This window comes from Carcharodon carcharias, chromosome 17, assembly GCF_017639515.1.
Source record: "Carcharodon carcharias isolate sCarCar2 chromosome 17, sCarCar2.pri, whole genome shotgun sequence".
Classification (NCBI taxonomy): domain Eukaryota; kingdom Metazoa; phylum Chordata; class Chondrichthyes; order Lamniformes; family Lamnidae; genus Carcharodon; species Carcharodon carcharias.
Window position 1 is genome coordinate 17,655,672 of NC_054483.1, and position 17,083 is coordinate 17,672,754.

At 43.5% G+C, this 17,083-nt stretch overlaps 1 protein-coding gene across 4 annotated transcripts in view; it reads right to left on the bottom strand.

Moving 5' to 3' along the window:
- The window catches only part of LOC121289728 (transcription factor COE2), a 260,228-nt gene that overhangs the window by 59,755 nt on the left and 183,390 nt on the right, over positions 1-17,083 (bottom strand). For all 4 annotated transcript variants that reach the window (XM_041209384.1, XM_041209387.1, XM_041209385.1 and 1 more), the window contains 2 exons: positions 10,102-10,232; positions 8,935-9,061 (listed from right to left, as the gene is read on the bottom strand). In XM_041209384.1, the coding sequence (XP_041065318.1) occupies positions 8,935-9,061; positions 10,102-10,232 (258 nt within the window). The remainder of the gene's footprint in view (positions 1-8,934; positions 9,062-10,101; positions 10,233-17,083) is intronic.

Here is a 17,083-nt window from a genome sequence, read left to right on the forward strand (position 1 = left end):
AAGAATATCAGTGGGTGTGTAACCATGGTAGAAAACTGCTTCAAAATTTGGCAAATCTCATATAACAATGAAAGCTGGTAGAATGCGTAAATGTAATAAAGTAGGAATGATCTTCTGAGCTTTGAGTTCAGCAAGAGGAAGTGTTAGTCTGCATCTAACCCAGGTAATAACTCAATAAGGTTTCAGCATATCTGAAGGAAAAGTGGAGTAACCTATGTTGTGCCTGACCTGCAAGTGTTTAAAAGGAAGAATAGAGGGAAAATAAAGATTATAGGCCTACTTGCATGTGTGCACCTCTTTCCTCTGAGCCCATTTTACTGTTTGTTCGCTGCTTGCTGTTCACCATTAGAGGTTGATCAATCAGTCACTACACTTTGTCTTGTGGATTACTTTTCCCAAGCCATTTTTTTCCTATGACCTGCCTTCAAATGCTTTTGTACACATCTCTTTGTAATTTTGATCCCTTTCTACACTCAAACATAGTGGCCAATAAATACCCCGCTTTCTCTCTGCTAGAAAATGTACTGATATTTTCTTTTACGTGACAAGTATTTACAAATTAAAGCAGTTTTCCAACAATTGATGATAATATGATGACTCCTAAAGTTTGTCCAGAATAACTCAATTTGATTCTATTTCTTTTGCTCTGAATTTGATCCCAACATTTACACTGATAGTAATAGGGTATGTGAAACGTTGAACCACTGTTTAATGTTTTCAGCACCAAATCCTCAGAGTCTCCTAAATAGTAAGATTGTGAAAGAGCCCTTCTGTTGCCAATCTTCAGATTTGTTGCCAATCTTCAGATTTGTTGCTAATCATCAGATTTGTTGCTTAATTCTGACATTTTCACTGGAGTGATGTTAAATGACTGCTTATCAAATATGCATCACAGAATCTTTTGATAAAGTCCCTCATAAGAGGTCAGTGTTTAAAATTAAAGCACAGTATTGGGGGTAATATATTGGCATGGATTGAGAATTGGTTAACAGACAGGAAACAGTGTAGGAATACATGGGTCTTTTTCACAGCGGCAGGCGGTGACGAGTGGGGAACCGAAAGGATCAGTGCTTGGGTCCCAGATATTCACAATATTTATCAATGATTTGGATGAGGGAACCAACTGTAATATTTCCAAGTTTGCTGATGACACAAAACTTGGTGGGAATGTGAGCAATGAGGAGGGTGTTAAGAGGTTTCATGGCAATTTAGACAGTTTGAGAGAATGGGCAAATAGATGGCAGATGCAGTATAACGTGGGTAAGTGTGAAATTATCCACTTTGGTAGGAAAAACAGAAAGGCAAAGTATTATTTAAATGGTGATAGATTGGGAAATGTTGGCGTACAAAGGGATCTGGGTGTCCTTGTACATGTATCACTGAAAGCAAGCATGCACGTGCAGCAAGCAGTTAAGAAGGCAAATGGTATGTTGGCCTTCATTGCGAGAGGACTTAAGTACAGGAGCAAGGATGTCTTACTCCAGCTGTACAGGGCCTTGGTGAGAACACACCTGGAGTATTGTGTGCAGTTTTTGTCTCCTTACCAAAGAAAGGATATACTTGCCATAGAGGGAGAGCAGTGAAGGTTCACCAGACTGATTCCTGGGATTGTCATATGAGAAGAAATTGGGCCAGCTAGGCCTCTATTCACTGGAGTTTAGAAGAATGGGAGGGGATCTCATTGAAAGATATAAAATTCTCACAGGGTTGGACAGACTGGACGCAGGAATGATATTTCCTCTGGCTTGCGGGTCTGGAACAGTCTCAGAAAAAGGGGTAGACCATTTATGACTGAGGTGAGGAGAAATTTCTTCACTCAGAGGGTGGTGAACCTCTGGAATTCTCTAATGCAGAAGGGTGTGGAGGCCAAGTCACTGTATATATTTAAGAAGGAAAATAGATTTCTGGACTCAGTGTCAAGGGGTGGGGCGAGCGAGGGAGTATGGTGTTGAGATAGAGGATCAGCCATCATCATACTGAATGGCGGAGCAGGCTTGAAGGGCTAAATGATCTACTCCTGCTTCTGTTTTCTATGTATCTATGTTTACAATGCAGATGGAGGCCATTCAGCCCATTGAGACTGAACTGGCTCTCTGAAAGTCAGCATTCTATCTTGTCCCACTCTGCTGCCTTATCCTCTTATACCCATAGGTGTATATGTACTATGACTTAGGTAGATATACACTGAGGTCCCTCTGTTCTGGCACCTCCTTTAGAATTACTTCCTTTACTTTATACTGTCTCACAATATTCTTCCTGCCAAAATGAATCTCCTCACACTCCTCTACATTGAACTCTGCCCAATCTATCAACATGTCTATGTCCTTTTGAAGTTCAAAACGATCCTCATCATAGTTTACAGCGTTTCCAATCATTGTATCATTTGCAAATTTTGAAATCATGCCTTGAACACCACACTCCAGATCACTGATACACATCAGGAAGACCAAGGGTCTCAACACTCTGGGGAACAACAAACCTCCCTCCAATCTAATTCCCCTTTGAATAAAACAAAAAAATGCTGGAAAAACTCAGTAAGTCTAGTAGCATCTGTGGAGAGAGAAACAGAGTTAATGTTTCAAGTCCATATGACTCTTCTTCAGAGTCCTTTTGAATACCTTGATCAAACCTGCCTCCACCACCCTTCTCAGGAAACTTGTTCCAGACTCCTACCACCCTCTGGCTAAAAAAATGTTTCCTCAAACCACTTTTACTCCTTTTGCTAATTATTGAATTTGTGCCCTCTCGTACTTGATATTCTCGAGTGGGAACGGTTTCTCACTATTTACCCCATCCATTCTATCAAGTCTCCTCTCAGCCTTCTTTTCCCCAAGGAAAACGGTCCCGACCTCTCCAATCTGTCCTCAAAGCTATAGTTCCTTATTCCTGAAATCATTTTTGTGAATCTCCTCTGTACTTTTTCTAATGCCTTCACATCCTTCATCAATGATGGTGTCCAAGAGCTGGACGCAGTACTCCAGATGAGGCCTAACTAGTGTCCGATGCAAGTTCAACATAACCTCCTTACTCTTGCACTCAATGCCTCTATTAATAAAGCCTAAGATACTATATGCTTTATTAAGTGCTCTCTCAACCTGCCTTTATGGTATACGCTGATCATGTGAAGTATGGAAATCTCTAAATGTTTATTGCACAGGTTCTTGGGTTAAAGAAAGGGGTGCAGACAGATGTGTAAAGTTGTCAGGAGCTGCCACAGGAACAAAGTGCATTTGGATTGGTAAACTCCCATGGCATACCGAAGGTTAAACTGGAAAAATCAATGGGTTCTGCACCTTTCATTGTGGCATCCCCTCATCAAATTAAATGGAAAGTGTATCTGAATTTCTTGTCATATTTATATTACATTTTATTTAATAACTACAGGATGGCATGAAGTTAAATATTTGACAAGCTGATGTGTGCATTGGGGAATTGGACTGAGAGCAGCTCAGTGAATATAGTCAATACTATACTTAGCATTACTTAATCCTCCATAGGGAGTGTTAAGGTTTGCTTTAGGACTTTAATAATGCAAATTTCGACTGGAAGCAAGTCAACTAATCCATACACGATTGAGCCTGAGAAAGCCTCAGCATTATCCTGAGAATTGGACTTGTTCCCACAGCGATTGTTTCCATTGCTGCGCATTTTTCCTCTCATTTTTCAGTAACTTGCTGTGTTTATAGAATATATATATAGAGCTCTTTTGCCTCTATTTCTCTTTTGTTGATACCTTGAGAGTTTTATGTTTTACCAAAGAGACTTTGCTGTTTAGTTTTTAGGTCTCTATCTCCTCTCTTGCTGTTGCACTCATTCAATCTCTGATTCATTCTCTGTGTTTGTCTCTCTCAGTTTCTGTCACTCACTTTGCATTTGCTTTAACATCCAGTTTATTGGTAATATTGCTTTGAAAATATTCTGAGGTCGAAGAGTTAGTACATAGGTTCTAGACTCCACTATTCCAATGTCCTTCTGCCTCAACTCTCATTTTGCAACCTCTAAACTTAAACTCATCTAAAACTCTGCTGCTTGGATCCTAATGAGCACTAAGCCCCACCCACCCATTACCCCATTGCTTGCTGACCTACAGAGGATAACGGTTCTCATCTTTGTTTTCAAATCTCTCCATGACCTTGCTACTCCCTGTCTCTGAACCCCTCCAAAACCTCAGCTCTCCTTCAATAATTCTCAAGTCCCTTATGCATCCCCAATTTTCATCACAATCATTCCTGTCATTGCATTGGGCTGCCTGGAATTTTCTTCCTCTACCTTTTCTCTCATCTTCGAAGAAACTCTTTAACCAAGCTATTGGTCATCATCCCTATAATCTCATTACATAACTTGGTGTAAAAATCTGTGTGACAATACTCCTGTGGAGTCTCTTTGGATGATTTGCAACATTAAAGGTGCTACGTAAGTGCATGTTGCTGTTATCTATTTTCCTTAAATACATAGCTAGAAGAATGGTAAAACAAATCGGAGTAATAAAGCCACAACTTGTCTCATCGCTATTTTGAGATCTCAGTAAAAGACATGGGTGCAAAGGCATCACCCTTGTGAATCTGTTTCCAACTCTTCTTATAAGCAAATGGTTTGGCATAAGCAAGGTGGTGCTTGTCCCCCAGAGACATTGAGCCGTTCTTATGAACTGGCTTTCCAAGAGTGGTGTTTAATGCTGCTCCCTGCCATTTTTTGTTGGGAATAATGGCCCGTAACTTCTGCGCTCCCAGCGTCGGATTTGTGTGGTACCCCAAAGATGAGCTGGGGAATCCCTCTGGCAAGTTCCCAGGCAAGGCTTTGCATGGCAATTGCCCAGAAGTGCTAACTTCCTCTGGACAATTGCGCTGCACTGGGAACCATTGGAAAATGCAATTTAAATCTCAAACTTTGGATAGTTATGCCTGGGTTATACCAAAGCTTACCCATAGAAAGTTAGAAGAATTAAAACCTCTTCTAATTTCTAGGCAGCTATTGTAAAGACCCAGGCCGACCCCACGGGACTCCCCCACAACTCCCACCCTGCCTACAGAACTCACCCCCCAGCCCCTCTCCGACCTCCAATAACCCCATTCCACACCCACCATCCCCACCAACAATGGATCTCACCACCCCCTCGGACCTGACCTACTCCTCCCAGTGACCTCAGACCCTCTGGCCCAGACCTCGAACCCCCCAATCTCGGACGCCCCGCAACACCCCTTTCCCAGACCTCGGATCCGTCCCCAGACCTTAGAACCCTGACCACCGGTCCCTCCCAGCCGCTGCCCCCCCCAACCACGACTTCTGAATGCCCCATCCCTCCACCCCAAGACTTCAGACCCTCCGGACCCCTCCAACCTCCGGACCCCCACTGACCTCCAGATCCCTCAACGCTCCCCTAACCTCTGGTTCCCCCCCCCCCCCCACCCCCCACGACCTCTGTAAACCCCTGCTGGCCTCCGTACTCCCCCATCCAACCTCCAAGAAATCTGACCTCCAGACAACCTCATCCATCGAGCCCCCCGCCCCCCCCCCCCCCCCCCCCCCCATCCCCACCCAACCCCCCACCACCGACCTTTGGACGCCCTCCCCCCACCAACTTCCGGACACCCCCCCCCCCCCCCCCGCCCGTCACCCCGACCTCCGGACACCCTCAAATCCCAAATCCCAAAGATCTACTTACCTCAGACACTTGCTTCCCCTGGCCTGACAATTTCCTTGGCTCTTTAAACTTACCTGCTTTACGGCAGCAAGTGCCAATTAAAAAGGGAGTGTGGCCTAATGAATACACTGAATTTAGACTTTGCTGGGACTTGCGAGGATTCTTTCGATGCAGGCCCCAAGAAACTCCAATGATCGGAAATGGCGATGCAGTTTTCAAGACCACGTAATTGTGAGTTTATTTCTTCTAATTTCTGTGGGCCAGCACCTTCCGACACACGTAGGAGGTTCTGGCCCAGTGGATGTCTGCTGTGGGGAAGTCTAAGTTACTCTAGTGTAACTTTGGCCAGGGTTTCCTGCTCGGCGAGCAGGGGACGGGGCCCGCTCGCCGACGCGTAAAATGATGTGGGATGACGTTGGGCAGAAATCCTGATGTTACCCCGCCCCATTTAACTTTACAGGTTGGCGGGGGCTCAGCAGAATCAGCTGTGTGCCCGCCGACCTGTCAATGGCCAATTGAGGCCATTGACTAACTCATTAAAGTAATTAGTGGACCTGCCTGTTCAACCTTAATGTTGGCGGGCAGGCCGGGAGCCCTGGCGGGCATTAGAAAAAGTATGAAACCTCATTCACGGGTGGGATGAGATTTCATGTAGGTTTTAAAAAATGTAATGAAAGTGATGGACATGTCCCAATTCATGTGACAGTGTCAAATGAGGGGACATGTCAGGGAAAATTTTTTTTTCTATTTTTAAGATTTTTTTTAGTGTGGAGCCGATCTCCCTGAGGCCACACTTAGCCTCAGGGAGATGAGTGTGCTCTTTTGTGTGCATGCATGAAAGAGCGCAATCTCGGCTTAGGGAATCCCTATCCCCCCCCCCGCACAGGAAGCATAGCGCTTCCTGGCAGACGTCACGCCACGTAAAATGGCGCGCGCCCCCAATTGGGGGCGCCCATCGGAGGCGTGCCTCCACGCTCCCACTCCTAAACTTCCCCCCCATCCCCGTTATCTGCCCTTTGTTTCTGTTCAGTGGTATTGGTGTTGTAAATAGCGCTTTCGATCCATTCACATTATAATCAAGATGAATTCGGAGCATCGGCCATCTTAACATAAGATGAAATCATTCTCACTGTGATATAAAACACGTTTCATTACCACAACACAAAAACAAAATAGTGGATGCTAGAAATATGAAATAAAAACAGAAAATGCTGGAAATACTGAGCAGGTCAGGCAACATCTATGGAGAGAGAAACAGAGTTAATGTTTCAGGTTGAGGACCTTTTCATAACACCTGCCTTATGATCATCTCGCTGTGTTCATGTTCTCTTAGCTGCTGGTGTGTTGAGCCCAATGAAGGCATGTCCTGTTCAAAACTTTTTATGCAGCCTGCACTCAGTATAATTTTCTGCAATTTTCTCTTATTTGAACAAGGACATGAATAAGACTGTTAAAAGGTCTGCCAAGGGTCAGGTGACTTTTGCAATATTTTTCACAGACAGAAGATTAACTCATGCCTGAAAATCCCCCTGGAAAGTTCTCAAATGCAAATGGGTTTTTCAGGTGCAAAGAGACAATCCTTTGCAGCTCAATGGAAGTGATCTAACAAATCATGACAGCCAGATCTATCAGGATGGAATATCAGATAAGATCTTCCAGTAAGCATCTCACAGCTGGTATGTTGATAGGTTATCAAACATTTCCCCATTGTGTATCAATCACCCTGACTCCAACCCAGTATATCGACAATGGAAGGCACTGAAAATTGCCACCATGTAACTCAAACTAGCTTCTGATACCAAGTTCTTTATTATTCCAAGAACCAGAGAAAAACTAGTCAGTCAGTTTGCACACACCTCAGATCAGTAGCAGAAAGGCCATAGGCCCGTGCCTTTTTAAATTTGGAGACTGTTACATCTAAAAGGTTTCCTAGCCTGGCTTATGTTCCAAGTCTACCTATGAAGAAACTTGACCTCCTGGTAAGAAGAAACTACAAGTGACTAACTTCACAACCTGCCGAACATTCATCTCTTCAAGGGGATCCTACAATAGTCCCCGGTATACGATTACAGTTGTTGAATCTGCCCCCCAACAAAACTACCCTTTTGGAGTGACAATGTCATCTTGAACAATCCCTCTTCTCCCAACGAGCACATCTTCCTCTCCAAAATGCACTGATTAAGGACAGTTAGGAAAAGGGTACAAGGGTTTCAGTTCTCTCCCGACTCTGCCTTCAACAGTACATTCATGTCACTGGGCTGCAGTGAGCCACTGCCACGTAATCAACTCATCTTGGGTATAGAGTGGGTCAGTCTCAATCGGCTATACCCCATGGTATAAATGCTGTACACTTGAAGAGCCCAGGAAGGTAAATTAATGAATGCACCATCTGGTTAAATGAGCCATTTTTATGGTATTCACAAGATCCTGTCCAACTCATTTACAACAGTTTAAAAGCTCAGTTCCAATCTGTCAAGCTTCCAGCTTTATTTTTCCTCCCTTCCATTCGGAGTATTTTTTAATCTGGAATCCTTTTGGAGCCTAGCTCTAGGAGCTGGCAATTCCAGCAGTTGTTTCCATTGTTTCGTTTGGAAATGCGTGCAACTGGGCACTGACTGAAATGTAAGAGGTGGAGAACAACACAAGGAGATACCAAACAGTGGGATAAAAGAGGCCTGATCTTCTGTTTGGATTTGAGGAGTGCAAAAACCACACCTTGTATTGCTGCACTGTGGTTCCATGCACTTTGACATTAATCACCCATGATTCTGATGCCAATGACTTTTTTGCTTTGATTGATGTTTTATATTTGCCGGTTTAGAAAACTTTACAACACCTATTCACTCATGATGGTGATGGAAGCGCCTCTGCATTTTGGGTAAAAATGCCAGGGTTAGGAATTCTCTCCAGATGTCAGATGACCAGTTTTGGCATCAAGTTCTCCTTAAACATAGCACACTTGCAGGAGAACAATGCGCCCTCAGTATCTCCAATTATTTTCCGACAGCCCTAACCTCAGAATAGTAACCCCCAATTTCATGACTGTGACATTTTAAAACTTCCCCACACGAAACATCTTCTGGTCTTTGAACAACATTGCCAATTTAACATCCAGGAAGAGAGCTTCTATAGTTTTGGATTGTATGACAACAGGACTGAGACTGCCCTCACAGCCAGCAGGCAGAAAGACTTTCATGCTGTTGCGCCAGTCCCATCAGCATTCATCCCACTGCACACCAAATTCCCTATCTGCTTTGTAAACTTCCTTTCAATATGGCAAGAAATCAACCCACCTGTGTAGATGAATCTTCCAGGTGCACCTTTGCAGAATTGTTTGGACTTGTAGGAAAGGGTGACCTCCACCACTCCTGGAATGTGTCGGGGAGGAGTCTGTACTCGGATGGCATGAGGAGTAATTAGCTGAAAGGCATGAGAAGGGAAAAGTGTTTGGATATGAATATGGCATTATAGGTTTGACCAAGCTAACTATGGCCCACCTCCAGTTCTTCCGAAGTATGACTTTATTGCATGTGATTCTTTTTTTAGTCATGACCATCCCAACTCTTCAGTTTGGTCCAAAAGCAGAAAATGCTGGAAAAACTCAGCATTCAGAAGAAGAGTGATAAGGACTCAAAACTTTTTTTTTTTCTCTTCTCACAGATGCTGTTAGACCGGCTTGAGTTTTTCCAGCATTTTCTGTTTTTGTTTCAGATGTTCAGCATCTGCAGTATTTTGGTTTTATCTTCAATTGGTCCGACTGTTATCGTGTGCCAAGCTAGACACTGTTGATTGAATTTTTCCACTTCCATGATAGAATTGAAAATTATTTCATTGCTTGATTAAAATATTTTCCCCTCCTTCCCTGATTTACTGGGGTACAGTTCCAGGGCCTTGGTAGATCTCCTGTACCTCACTCAATGGGCTGTCTTTCTCATGTGTGAGCCTAGGAGTGAGGTGCATCAAGTTGGTTCCCTTGTTATTCTTCCGTGATGTCCATACACATGTATTTTCTGGAAGAGATCACTAAGCATTAATCAGAAGTGGAAACGTTGGCTGACTTTATTTATCTGATCTCTGTAATCTACTGCAACCAATTGTAGCTCTCTCTGTGCTGATATAGCTGATTGCAGTTAACTCAGCAGAGAGCTGGGATTGGGCCTGGGATTCTCTTGATCTGTGTGGCTCAGTTTCACACCAGCCATTAGCTTTATCAATAGAATCATCAGGAAGCCTGGTTATTGCTCAACAGCCTTTGAAAGTCCTAATGATGGTTGGCATACTACACCATGAGTTAGGATAATGGGGTTTGAAACAAAATTGCAGGCCATTTAAAAACATATTCAGGTAATTGTCAAATTCATTCACCACCCTTTAATCCATCCTCTCCATTGACTGTTTTTGATTGAACTCTGTCAAAATTTGGTAGCCTACAAAGGATTACAGCTCCAATGGTAACCTACCTCACTCCAAACGAGCATGGTGCCAAATAGAACTTGCAGTCCATCGAAAAAATTGTCCCCGATAATGATGACCATAGCACCCCCAGTAGTCCAACCTTCACTAGGGCTGATTGCTTTGATGCACGGTGTAGCTGAGTATGAGAGTAAAGAAATGGGATTACTTGCATCTTTATCTCTTTTTCATTAATGCTGCTCCTCTGGTTAATTAATGCCTTCCTCTGGTTTCTCCTAAGCTCCAAGCAGGTCATCCAACACCTTTTTCTCCTCCCCAGCCATGCTTTAGTTGAAATCATGACTCATTGCGCAATCTTCTACTCATTCTTTGCCCAGGACCAGAAACTGTGACTTCTTAATCCTTACCTTCCCTTACTCCTACAAACTACAGATTTCTAATTACTATTCTCCCTTTTACCTGCTAGGTTGAGGTTGTCATTCAAAATGGGCTTTAGCCCTTCTAAGAACTAAGAGCAGGAGTAGGCTATATGACACCTCGAATCTCCACTGCCATTCAATAAAATCATGGCTGGTTTTCTTCTGCAGTTTCACTTTCCTGTTCTTTCTCCATATCCCCTGATTTCCGTTGTGTTCAAAAATCTATCAATTTCAGTCTTTAAATTACTCAGTGACTCAGCACACACAGCCCTTTAGGATACATAATTCTGAAAATTCACAATCCTCTAAGTGAAGAAATTTTTCCTCATCTTATTCCAAAATGGCCAACCCCTTATTTTTAACCTATGCCCTCTAGTTCTAGACTCTTCAACCTTGGGAACCAGCTTCTTAGCATCTACCCTGTTGAGCGCTCTCAGAATTTTATGTTTCAATGGGATCACCTTTCATTTTTTTCTAAACTTCAGAGTATCGGCCCATCCTACCCAATTTCTCCTCGTGGGCCAATCCTTTCATCCCAAGAATCATCTAGTGAACCTTTGTTGCACTCCTTCTCATGTTTCTTAGTGATACAAAGTTAACTGAATATGATCAATTTTGTGTCAGGAGATAGTAGTTTTAAATAGATGGTATCAGCTTTAAGTTAGGTTTCTTAATTATTGTACTTCTCAAAGGAAGCGCACAGCAACCAAAATATTTTGAATAATTAAGGATGTCAACACAAAAATCGTGATGTGACAAGGTTCTTGATTTATTTCAGGAACCCAGTGAGTTGAAATATGCACCCAACTTAATTCTCCAAAAACAATGCCGAAGATGAGAAATTTGAAGAACAAAGTTTTGAATGTGTTCTGCATCAGCACAGTTGGGGGATCTGCACAGGACAGGCAGTCCCCTCAAAGAAGCAAAAAATTCCAGTGTTTGAAATAGATAGAGCATTTCTCCTGATTTATGGTTAATTTGTGAGGAGTTGACATTACCAGCTTTATGACAATGTTTATTTGGTGTCAACTTGTAAAGGAAGGACAAGACAGTAAAATGCCACATTAGCCAGGTACCATGTGGATATGTTTTTCTAACATTTTTCATCCAGTCATGTAATTCTTATTGTTGAGTGCTACAGAGATAATTAGGTTGAAAACAATAAAATAATAAATAACAGGCTGAGTAGAATCTGAAACACTTTCATCCAGTCTTGATTCCCATTTGCTCTTTTAGAATTGACACAACTTTCCCCCTTTTCTAGATGGAATGACTTACCAGTTTAAATCTCAACTATTTTTGCAGTCAAAGGTTTTAATTCTCCTCAACATTGCATTCTCCAAAAATAGTCAGCTCTTACTTAATCGGTCACTTTAAGTATAGGGAAGAGTCTGCAAATGACACAGCAGAGTGCTGAATAACAGGGGAGCACAAATAGCGCAGCACAGAGTTAGATTGCCAAGGAGAGTTTACAAAAGGTACAATTAAGTGATTGAGTTTGGAAGAGATGAGATCCAGGGGATCCAGGGGAGAGTCTACAACTGGTAGAACACATTGCTGGCATTTAGGGGAGCATACGATTGCTGCAGCACAGGATTAAGGGGAAGATCTACAAGCAGAGGGGAAACATGAAGCAGTCTACAAGGGACATAACAGCCAGAGTATTGGGATGCAGGGGACATTCTGTAAGTAGCCAAGCACAGGTCCGTCGTTGATATGTGCACCCTTTATATTTGACTTGTGACTCTTACTGTGAGGAAATCAAAAGGAAAGGCAGCAAGAATTAGAGACAATATCATCACCATGTCAGAACTGGCTTTCCAAGGCCTGGATTTTCGCCATGCTGGAGCAAAAATTCCAGAATGGCTGAAAATTCCAATTCCCACCCCCTGAACTCCAGCATTTTCCAACCTCATGGGGGTGGGACTGGAGTCGGGCCGGGGTTAGCACGCGCACGCACGATTGGTGGAGGCAGCTGATCATTTAAATCACCAGCTATCTCCACTGAAGTGGCGTTTTGGAAGAACAGGAGTGTAGAATCCAGAGTGTACAGATTAGAACAGGTAAGAGGAGGTCTGAAAAAGGCGGATGAATTTGGATAGCCAGGTACCTTTTGGGAGAGGTAAGGTATCCCTTTGGATTGGATCCCGAGGCACCTTTGGGATAGGTAAGGCTCCCTTGGAAATTGTTAAAAGTGAACATGATTATGCAGTCTTTATGCAGAAACTCATTGGAACTATCCAGCTGTCAAGGAGCTGTCAAACCTGTCAAGGAACAATTAAAGAGCTGTCCAGGCAGTGTCAAAGCTGTCCACAAAGTACCAAACTTGTCATGGAACTGTTGGCATGGAGGAGGTAAGGGCAAATAGTAGTGGGTAGGGGACAAGGGCAGGCAAGATTTGGCATAGGGATATTGGAGAAAATGGGATGGGTAAAGGGGCATTAAGTTGGCATGGGGGTGTGGAGACAAGGGAACTGGTTAGAGAGGCAATAAGTTGGCATGGAGTCTTGGGCAATAGGGGTGTAAGGGGCACTAACTTGGCATAGGGGTGTGAAAGGTCATGGGTGGGTGGGGAGCATGGGTTGGCAAAGTTTGGCATGGATGAGGCATAGGGATTGTGTGGTGGGGTGAGGGCTAGTTATTATTATTTTAATTTATTTAAACACAGTGCCGGAGCACAGAGGCAGGCCTTGCGCCCAGCCCGTCTACGCACCAGGCAGCCTCCACATTCATTCTGGGGTCACCCACCCAGACTTCCATTGAAGCCCGACCCCATGATTGAAAATCCGACCTCCGTGCAGACAATTAGGTTCACCGAGACAGGAAATCTCAAAATTCGGCAAACCCAACCCGGTGATGAAAATCTGGGACCAAGTTACTGACAGAGGCCTGGATACAGTGACCTTCTTGGCCACCAGGCTGTATTAGAGAGCAGAGTAGTGGAGATATATTTAACTTGAAAATGTACAAAGTTATTAATTATCAAAAACTTTCCCCACAGTTTACTTGTTATCTCTACTTTCTGTTATATCAAGAACAGCAATCAGAAACAGCAGCAGAGACTGACCAGCATAAAAATTACAGGTTCCAAGTAGCATGAATATCTGCCTGCTTTCCAGCAGTTAGATTGACAGTATCGTGTGACATCAGGTATCAAGTTTTCCTTTTTTAATTGCAGTGGAAAAGACTAAAAGTAACAAAGCTCAGTTTGCAGGAATATTGGTTAATTGATGGGAGATGCAAGTGCCAGAGGCATGAGATTGATTTTCTTCAGAAAATTTTAATTTTTGACACTTCAGGAGAGTGTCACCTGGACCCGGCAGAAGGAATTAAAATTTGGAGAGGATCATTGCAGATCCCCCACAGGTCCTGTTAAATTGTTTTTCCAGGCATAGAAGGAAATTCAGTTGGACTGTTACTGTCATGTGATTGATCCCACCTAGTTTTCTTTTCTGCACTGTGCCTGGGTGGTGCTTATCCCCAGGTGGTTTAAAAACATAATTCCACCCATTTATTTGATAGGATTCAAAATATATTGAAGTAAGAGCAGTTATTGGGACTTGAATACATATGTATGGGATCCAGTTCCTTTTATTGGGAATCCAGGTACATCAAGTTAATTTTTGAACCAAAACCTTTTATAACACGCACACAAGAGTCCCAAACCGATAGTGCGTTCTACAATCACAAGATGAAACTAGTTCGTTATTGCTATACCTAACTCTTTGGCAGATCAAAGGCAGGTGGCAAATTATCTGGACTTTTCATTTTAAGTGGTTTGGAGATCATAGTTGGTGAATAAGTATGTTTGTGTGACCATTATTTACTCTTTCATGGGATGTAGGTGTCGCTGACACGGCCAGCATTTATTGCCCATCCCTAAATGCCCTTGAGAAGATGGTTATGAATTGCTGCAGTCCATCTGTTCCAGGTACACTTAGTGTTGCTCAGAAAGCAGTTCCAGGCTTTTGATCCCTCGACAGATTTAGTTCCAAGTGTGTACCTGAACGGGACTTGCAGGTATTGGTGTTCCCATGTTTCTACTGCCCTTGTTGTTCTAGGTGGTAGAGTAAGGTGATGATAAAAGCAGCCTTGGTGAGTTGCTGCAGTGCATCTTGTATCTAGCACTCACTGCTTCCACTGTACGTCAGTGGTGGAGAGATTGAATGTTAAAGTTGGTGGATGGGGTGCTCATCAAGTGGGCTGCTTTGTCATGGATGGTGTTGAGCTTCTCGAGTGTTGTTGGAGCTGCACTCAACTAGGCACGTGGAGAGTATTTCATCACACTCCTGACTTGTGCCTTGTAGATGGTGGACAGGCTTTGGGGAGTCAGGAGGTGAGTTACTCACTGCAGGATTCCTAGCCTCTGACCCGCTCTTCTATCCACAGTATTTATATGGCTAGTCCAGTACTGTTTCTGATCATTGGTAACCCTCAGGATGTTGATATTGGCAGATTCAGTGATGGTAATGCCATTGAATGTCAAGGGGAGATGGTTAAATTCTCTCTTGCCTTGTGGTGACGGGAACGTTACTTGCCACTTATCGGCCCAAGCCTGAATCCGCTGCATATGGACACAGACTGCTTTGGTATCAGAGGAGCCGTAAATGGTGCTGAACATTGTGCAATCAAATTGTCAGTGAACATCCCCACTTCTAACTTAATGATAGAAGACAAATCATTAATGAAGCAGCTGAAGATGGTTGGGCCCAAGACACTACTGAGGAGGAAGAGGCTGTGGCACAGTAGTATCTTCACTGGACTGGTACTCCAGAGACCCAGGGTAATGCTTTGGGGACCCGGGTTTGAACCTCACCACAGCAGATGATGAAATTTGAATTCAATAAAAAATCTGGAATTAAAAGTCTCATTATGACCATGAAAACATCGCCGATTGTTGTAAAAAGCCATCTCGTTCACTAATGCCCTTTAGGGAAGGAAATCTGCCATCCTTACCTGGCCTGGCCTACATGTGACTCCAGACCCACAACAATGTGGTTGACTTTTAATTGCCCTCTGAAAAAAGGGCAATTTAGGGATGGGCAATAAATGCTGGCCTGGCCAGCGAAGCCCACATCCCATAAGCGAACAAAAAACAATTCCTCTAACAGTGTCCTGTGACTGAGATGATTGGCCCCAAATAGCCATTTTCTTTTATGCTAGGTATGACTCCAACCAGTGGAGATTTTATGCCCTGATTCACATTGACTTCAACCTTGCCAGGGCTCCTTGATGCCACGTTTGGTCAAATGCTGCCTTGCTATCAAAGGCAGTCGCTCTCACCTCCCATATTTAGTTCAGCTCTTTTGTCCATGTTTGGACAAAGGCTGCAATGAAGTCAGGAGCCGAGTGGCCCAGAACTGAAACTCAGCATAATAAACACACACAACACGATGGAGGGTAGACTCAGCATCTGTGTCATGCATCTGTGACAGGTAAATTGGTGAGGACAAGATCTGGTAGGTTTTTCCCTCTTGCTGGCTCCCTCACCACCTGCTGCTGGCCCAGTCTGGAAGTCATGCCCTTGAGGACTCGGCCAGGAGTGATACGACCAAGCCATTCCTGGTGATGGACAGTGAAGTCCCCCATCCAGGGTACATTCCATGCACTTGCCACCCTCAAATGTTTCCTCCAAATAGTGTTCAACATGGAGGAGTACTGGTTCAGCAACTGAAGGAGTGTTGGAGGAGATTTCCTTGCCCCTGCTTGATCTGATGCCACGAGTCAATGTTAAGGACTCCCAGGGCAACTCCCTCCTGACTATATACCACTGTGCCACTGCCTCTGCTGTAAGGTATGATTTGGTGAATATGACTATGCCAGGCTGATGCTTGACTTGTCTGTGGGACACAAGCTTCTGGATGTTAATAAAGAGGACTTCATAGGGTCGGTTGTCCCATTGTTGTTTCCAGCGTCTAAGTCAATGTTAGGTCATTATAGTTTTTTATGCCTTTTCTAGCTTTCAATTCCAGAATTTAAAAAAAATTCATCAATTGAATTGAATTATTTAAACTTAACTTCCACCAGTTGCAATCGGGGAGGGGGTGGGACAGGAGAGGGGTATTTGAATCAATGATCCCCTGGGCATTAGTTTGGGCTTTCCAGATTAGTAGTCCAGTGACATTATCACTGCGCCACTGTCTCCCCATAACTTTGGCTGTTGTTGAACTGAGCCATAACTCCATTTAAAATAAAACAGGTTCACATTTTTAATGCTGATTGTCAGTTTAAAATGCTGATGGGTGACCATGTACAGCCATCACATTTTCCCATAATGATCGCTTGCCAGCAAAATAGTGTCTGTGCAGAGATGCGAGTTCAAATCCCACCATAGCAGTTTATGAATTGAATTCAGCTCATTAAATAAATCTGGAATAAAAAGTCAGGATCAGTCATAGTGATCATGAAACTACCAGATTATTGTAGGAAACAACTGGTTCACTCATGTCCTTTTAGGGAAGAAAATCTGCTGTCCTCACCTGGTCTTATCCATGTATGACTCCAGGCCCATAGCAATATGGTTGACTCTATGAAATGTATTATGACCAGGTGAGAAGAGGTGAACTGGCTCTCCTCTATTCAACCTCCTTGGTTGGTCAGAACAAAGGTT